The sequence below is a fragment of the Sipha flava genome, unplaced genomic scaffold, assembly GCF_003268045.1.
Source record: "Sipha flava isolate LNK unplaced genomic scaffold, YSA_version1 42_pilon_pilon, whole genome shotgun sequence".
In the NCBI taxonomy this organism is placed as follows: domain Eukaryota; kingdom Metazoa; phylum Arthropoda; class Insecta; order Hemiptera; family Aphididae; genus Sipha; species Sipha flava.
Window position 1 is genome coordinate 1,305,543 of NW_020273159.1, and position 7,791 is coordinate 1,313,333.

The 7,791-nt window shown below is 24.8% G+C and overlaps 1 protein-coding gene across 1 annotated transcript; it reads left to right on the forward strand.

The window, feature by feature from the left end:
• The first annotated feature begins 237 nt into the window (after positions 1-237).
• On the forward strand, positions 238-4,246 carry LOC112689109 (general odorant-binding protein 70). Its single transcript, XM_025562631.1, has 7 exons — positions 238-499; positions 605-701; positions 772-884; positions 1,871-1,906; positions 2,021-2,177; positions 4,064-4,128; positions 4,208-4,246. The coding sequence occupies exons 1-7, from the start codon at positions 419-421 to the stop codon at positions 4,244-4,246; spliced, it is 588 nt and encodes a 195-aa protein (XP_025418416.1). The 5' UTR covers positions 238-418.
• The last annotated feature ends 3,545 nt before the right edge of the window (positions 4,247-7,791 follow it).

The following is a 7,791-nucleotide window of genomic DNA, read 5'->3' on the forward strand; positions in this document are numbered from 1 at the left end:
ATGTATGTATATAATCCTATATGAATAATATTATGATGACCCAATCAAAATAACCTGAATTTATGGTTAGCACACACACACGTCTTTGTATTTTTATACTTATGTACACAATGATCTCGTTATGGATTGTGGTTAGCTAGAGTTTTCTGGTACCGGTTTTTCTTAATGATGAACACGCATTCCGGTGACATAATTGATGTAAAGCCACTCACACTTGAATTCGCCGCGAAGAAAGTGGTTGCATGGGCACACAGTTCTTATTCGACTTTTGTACTTGATAACAACAACAGCTCTGCAGCTACACTGCACGGTTGTTCTTTCCTTTTAACAAAATCTTAATAGTTTTTTTTTTTTTTTGTAAATCATTCTACAATATTTGTATTATACTTGTTGGTATTCATATATATAATATAAAAAAATGCGTGCAAATTATTTTACAATCGTTATTCTACTTTTTGGATTCAGTTTACGTAACACTTTTTGTCAGACACAAGTTGAGGTGAGTAATATTTCATATTTTCATTTACTATTATAAGTTTTTTCTTGTATTTAGTAATAGTTGATATTATTGATCTAAAATCATACATTATGTATATTAAAATAGCCATCAGGAAAATGTAGAGCACCCGACAAAGCACCTTTAAACCTTGAAATAATAATTAGCATCTGCCAAGAAGAAATCAAATCTGCATTACTACAAGGTATGTAAAATAACTAAATAGTTTTATTGCTGAAGAATTGAATAGCCTGAGCATTTGAATGAATTTACAGAAGCTTTAGATATTCTCAATGATGGCACTTTGGAACAAAATACAGAAAACCAAAGCAGATCAAAAAGAGATGCTGAAGAAGACTTGACAAATGAAGAACGCAGAGTTGCTGGGGTAAGATTAATGAATCTGTTTTCTTTCTTTTTTTTTTAGATAAAGATATCGTTGATTTGGAGATCATGATTTTACTTTTTAAATCTAAATTATTTTTGCTTAGAAAATTAATACATAACTCATGGTATAAAATTGATTTTTTTATTACGTGTATCTACATTTCAATTAATTTAAATATTTAAAAATCTTTTATAGTTAAATCTATATTTTTTTTTTATCTTTTTCGCTGTTTATAATTTAACAAATAAATACATTAAATTTAATGAATTATAGTTTAAAATTATTTTTATGCGAATTAAAATTTAATAAAAAAATTAATATAAATACATAATACGCGAACTAGTTTAATTTATTCGTATACGATATTATAAATAAACAAAAATAATGTTTGACAATATTATTTTTTATAAAACATGAATGAAATTAAATATTTCAAATGTGTAATATATATGCAATGACACTGATAATAAATATATTTATTAATAGAGCAAAATATCAAAGATTAAATAAAAAGTTATACTAATGTTTTATTAAATATTCGTTAGAACTATTTATTTATAAATAAATAACTGAATTAGTTTTAAATATTTTTTACTTCTCGATCAGAATACGTTTTTAATTTAAACTAAAATATAATGGAATAAATATTAATAGTAGCAATTGGATATTGGATAATAAATTACCTAATAGTAAATGACCGGAAGCAAGTTGCACCCGTTTAATTATTATACACGTGTTAAGATTATTGTCGCTTTAAACGGCTTATTTGCTTACAGTCGAATAGTAGTACATGATAGTATATATCTAATCCATTGAGTGAAGTATTATAAAAAAAAAAAAAAACCCATTCACTTATTGCATAACTGAAACCTGTTCCGAATGGTCCGGTCATTCAGTAATATATAAATACCCCGTTGCACATTTCTGCGCATAAATTTAAAAATTATGCTACACGGATCGTCTATAATAGTAATTATTGTTTTCAGTGTTTGCTCCAGTGCGTCTACAAGAAAGTGAAAGCAGTTGAGTAGTAGTAGTATTATTCATCGCGTCCGCGTCCTATTACAATAGAACAAATCGGATAATTGGTCTGCGTAGTATTATTATATATTATAACGCGGTGCATTTTTATTTAGGTTGATGAGACCGGCTTTCCAGTAGTGGACGGCCTGATGAAACTGTACAACGAGGGTGTGCAAGACAGAAATTACTACATGGCGACGTTGTCCGCGGTCAGACATTGTATCTCTATCGCACAGCAGCTGAAACAACAACAGCCGTCAAACCGATTTGGTAATAAATGTTGTCGAAACTCGTTCGTTTTGCGTACCGTTTTGCATTGCACGTAATCGTCTAAAGGGCAAAAGACCCTGCAGGCATAAGACCTTAGGTTAGGCGGGTGCAAGGTTAAAATTAAATAAAATTGTTTTTCCAAGAACAATGGTACTTCATTTAATAATAATTTTAGAATTATTACTGATATATTGTTGTGACAATAATAGTTTTTTTTTTTATTTAGATAAGTTTTGAATATCGCAAATTTGTCTTTTTATCATATTAGTGACCATTTAGGTATTTAATTGGTTTACGTGTATAATAAAATACCAAAATATTCTAAACTTTACTAAAAATTATTATCATCTAAAACCCATCAGTCTCTATATTACAATTATTTTTAATAGAAGTATAATTATAAATTACAAACAAGTGAAAAGTATACAGATAACATTTAAAAGTTACAACTTATGTAATATTAAATATTCGAAATTAGATAAATTGATAAATATTTAGAATGTTATTAAATTAAAAAAAAACAATTAAAAAAACCATTACTTACATGTGTTTTATTATCAATTAAAATTGTTACGTGCATAAACTTTTATGCCTAAAGAAATAACTGTCTAGTTATAATGATGCATTATAATAATAAAATAAAATTTATAAAATATAAAATGAATTCACTTAAACTAATCAAAACAGGTTCTTATTACTGTTTTCGAGCTATATTATTTTAATAGTATAATACTTTCACAGTTCATTAAAAATATTCAAAATAAAATCAGAAAATTCAAATAATTGTAAAGCTTTTAAAAATTGTGAAGCTTTTAATTATAATGGAAAATCCATTTACATTATAATAGTATTAAAAAGTACTCTTTTTATAAATATAATTCACTAATTTTATGACATGTTTTCAATTTTACATGTTATTTTGAAGTTAAATAACAAAAACTCACTCACACACATCATCGGACAGTATAGTTATGAATGTTGAGAGTTCTCAGAGAAAGTAGATACCATTATTGAATAAAACGTCATATAATGTTATGTTATTTTAACGCATTTGGACGATTATTTTTCAGTTAACACAATTGTTTAATAATTTATTAACTATTTAAAACTGTCGTTCATAAGTGTAGTATCTTATCGTTGCACGTTATAATATAATTATTTGTATATACAGATATATATTATATCTTTGAAATCATGTAAAAAGACTTAATCTGAATAAAAGATTTATCTTATATCAATCAGTAATATAATCATTTAATATTTTTAATAATTAAATGATAAAAAATAAAATAAAATTATTAAATGGTTAGTACTCGTAAATTAATATATAAATATAAAGTTTATATCTATATAAAAACAAATAAATAAATGCTTAGCCTGGAATGTATTATATAAATATAATTAATAATGTACAATTGATTTCAAATTAAAGAATTCATTATCAGGTATACATTGAAGGTTTCCTGTAAATACGAGTAAGTACTAAATTCAAATTTTTATCTACTATAGAAACTGTAAGATAAAAAAATTTTGTTTATTATTTATTAATATTATATTATATAATATTACTTAATTTAATAAATATTACAAAATTTTCTGTTTGTTTATTTGAACTTTAAAAATTAGTTATATTAAATTATTTTATGTATACTACTGATACATTTTTTTTTATTAAAACCGGGTCGTACATTACAAGTATAAAAATACTCCAGACCAAGCATTTATTTATTTATATAATATTTTTAACGTGCTTTGAAATTTTTATTTAATGGATTTTTTTTTTTTTTTAATAAGTAATTCATCTATTTTTATAAACACTAAAATAGATGAATTCATTGTTTAGAATTGATATTGTAATTTAACTCTATAATTTTTTTTAATTATAGACGATGGACAGACATGTGATCTTGCATATGAAATGTTTGAATGCGTGAGCGCTAAAATTGATGAAGTATGTGAAAAATGTCCAAAAATTTATAGGTATTCAACTTGCACTAATGGATTTTTTATTTTTATTTTTTTATTTTTAGAATTGTGGAGTGGAAAATAAATCAAACAATTTAGGTTAATGCCATTTACTTTAATAATTTTATGTAACGGTAAAAATATTATGTGTACATAAATAACTAACTATATATCTAATGTTTAAATAATTAGTAATTTTGTAATATTTTAATTTAAATAAATTGTTACTACATCGTAAATATTAGTAGGAATTAAATAAAACTAAATTTTAAATAATTTTAAAATTTTATTTAAAATGTATCATTTTGTATTATAGATCTTAGAGTAAAATCCCTTCTTGTAATTATAATCATATATTTTGTGTGTTATATGAGATATTGGAAATTTATTTAACTCTCAATATAAAATTGTTTAGGTACTTAATTTTAATATTAAGATAAATCATGTATTAATTAAAATAAATGTAAGTTATTCCTTCAAAACCTTATTGGACAACATATATACAAGTACTTTAAAGTTTTCAATGAATTTCAAAGTGTTTACTTCAAATTCTGTACTTATTTCTTTTTATTTTAGGAATAAATACACATTATGAATATAACATAGTGTTATTTTGAATTTTTGTACATTTTAATCAATAATCCTATATGTTTTAAATTCATGAATATATAACTGCAATAACTTGTTCTCATATGTTTACTTTATTTTATCTCTATATATACTCGTATATATATAAAGGAATTCCTATTTCCTTTGGTCACACCATAACGCGTGAACGTCTGGGCCGATTTTGCTAATTCTTTTTTTTTTTGTTATGTATGTTATTGGCAGAAGAAGGTTCTTACAAAAGAAAAATTAAGAAAATTGCGTGGTAAATTAGAAAATTTAAGAATACTTAACTACCATATAAAATTATTTCTAATCTAAATTTAGCGCTTTAGACAAAATAAACATTTTTAATGTAACCTTTTGACATTTGTCATAGAATTGACAGAATGCGTACTGCAAATATCGTCAGAGAATGTGAAAAAAACTGAATATCATTTAAAACAGATTGTTTGGTCGGAGTTATTTTATTGATAAAAAATATATATAGACGAGTATTTAAGATAATTAAATTTCTTAGTGCACATCACGATTAGTTCAGAGCCATTATGCCTAATATTAAAAATTTAATTTAATAATGAATTTTGGTAAGTTTGGATAGTCTAACATACACGTTACTAAAATACCAAGTGATATACTTTGTTTTAAAGAAGAATACTATAGTTTTCTTTCATTTATAGTAGAAGTTTGATTGATGGTTTGGGAAAATGAGGACAGTTATATCTTAAATTATCGGTGACTCTTCCATCAATATGTTGTGGACATGTACGTGAAAGTTGAAACTGAGCGATTGACATTTATCAGGTTGAACCAGGCAAAACTGCGTTATGAAGAATATATTCATCTACGGAATGCCTTCAATGTTGATGTAAATGCACAGAATATAGGTTGAACAACTATTCTTACAGCAACATACGTCGGAGGTCCGCGACATATGAATGAATACACTCAGGACACTATGACATAAGTACGTCATTATGGCACACCAGATTTGTTTATAACGTTCACATGTAATCCACAGTGGACAGATATTCGACAAGAATTATTTCATCATCAATCACCCATTGATCGCCACGAAATTACCGCGAGTATTCAAAAAAAAGTTAAAGTCACTCATGAACTTCAATAGCATATCCGGCGAGTGGTGAAGAAATTAATAAACAACGTCATTGAAGCCACAATTTTGAAAGCGAAGTACAATGGCGAAGATGTTTTGATTCCACGGATTCTCTTGATTCCGAAAGATATGCCTTTCGACTTTAAACGGTTGTAATTTCCAGTGCGGCTAGTATTTGCAATGTCGATAAATAATTCTTAAGAGCAATCGCTAAGTGTTTGTGGCATCAATCTTGAAAATTCATATTTTTCACATGGCCAGTTATATGTCACCTGTTCCCATGTCGGAATACCAACAAAACTAATTATAAACGCGCAAGACAAAAAAAACTAAGAATTTTGTATATCATATTTTTGAAATATTTTTTTTATTAATTATACCAATTCGAATTCAATATTCATAATTAAGACAGGACAACGTATGTCATGTCAGCTAGTATTTGATAAATAAGTTAAAAATATAAATTAATATTATTTAATATTTTATGAGTGTTTAAAATCAAGTTAATTAATTTATATTAAATTAGTAATCTGTATTATATATGACACAGTTTTAAATATTTGTTTAAAAAAAAAAGAAAAAAAAGAAAAAAAAAAGATACTTGTTAATGAATATTAATAAATAACCTATGTCCAAATATATAGTAATAATATAAAGTAAATAACATAAATATTACATACAGTTAATAGAACACAATTTATTTTGAATTTTATAGAATACTGTTTCTAATTTAATTTTTATATTATACGAGTATAACTATAATCAAGTAAAATGTACAGTATTCTACTATTATTTAAATAAAATTAGAAAAATAGTAGTTTTAATAACATTTATTATTCATTTAAATATGAAATGACTATAAAAGTTTATCTTTTCATTTTCTTTAAGTTAAATATCTAAACAAACGGCAATTAGATATGGTACAATAGCTATAGAGTATTATTTTTTAACAATTATTATTGTCATCTCATGAGGTCATTAATCCCATTTAGTGGTTAAAATACATCTGCAAACTACACTTGAAAATAAACCGCATGATGGTCATTTCTTAATCATGCATTAAAATCATTGAACTCTGAGATAACACTTCAATCGTAAAAGAATTTATATTAAGTAATAAATGTAGACAATATGTTATCATATTTTTGTAAATTTTATTTAAATCAATATTTATTTAACTATAAGTTCTCTTGTGTGGTTTATTTTAATTTATTAACTATATACGGATATTCATAATAGCAAACGTTCTTAAATCTCCGTAGCAAACCCCAATTAAGATGTTATAGTGTAATCAATATTTCTTCTGATATTATATGAGTAATTGGTACATTTATATCATATATTTTACTAAATTTTTAACATTTATAGACTATTTAAAAATTATATATATATACACATAAATACACATTAGTTCTATCAAAAAAACACATAGATATTATAAATGTATTAATTTCACCTATTTTAAAGTAGTAGAATATAATGGTAATGCTTAGAGATTAAATGATATTACTATTGTTTAAACCTTGTCACACACAAGGTAGATTTATAAGCACGGTAATTATTCTATGAGATGTTGAGAAGGTAAATAACAAAAGCGGCATAAGCGCTTAAGTCCATTTTATTATCTTATCATATAATTAGTGAACATAATTAATGATCTATCTCAGAATGTATTTATTTGATGTAAATTGAGAAATCTGTAAAAACGTTATTTATTATATTTATGTTATTCACTTTAAGGTTTTTCAAACCTCCACGGCCCAGCTGAATATTTCGAATAAAAAAAAAGAGTCTGAAATAACCGTCAATATAATTCAATACAAGTCTGGGGAAAAAAAATCGAAAAAGCTTTCAATTTTTTTCATCGGAAAAGTAGTAGATATATTTAAATACAACATAATTAACTCAATTATAACAGGTTAGGTC

Excerpts from the sequence above, each read along its gene's own strand:
- LOC112689109 (XM_025562631.1), top strand. The coding sequence starts at position 419 with ATGCGTGCAAATTATTTTACAATCGTTATTCTACTTTTTGGATTCAGT. Across the intron at positions 500-604 it reads TTTGTCAGACACAAGTTGAG|CCATCAGGAAAATGTAGAGC; the intron begins GTGAGTAATATT and ends ATATTAAAATAG. Across the intron at positions 2,178-4,063 it reads ACAGCCGTCAAACCGATTTG|ACGATGGACAGACATGTGAT; the intron begins GTAATAAATGTT and ends TTTTAATTATAG.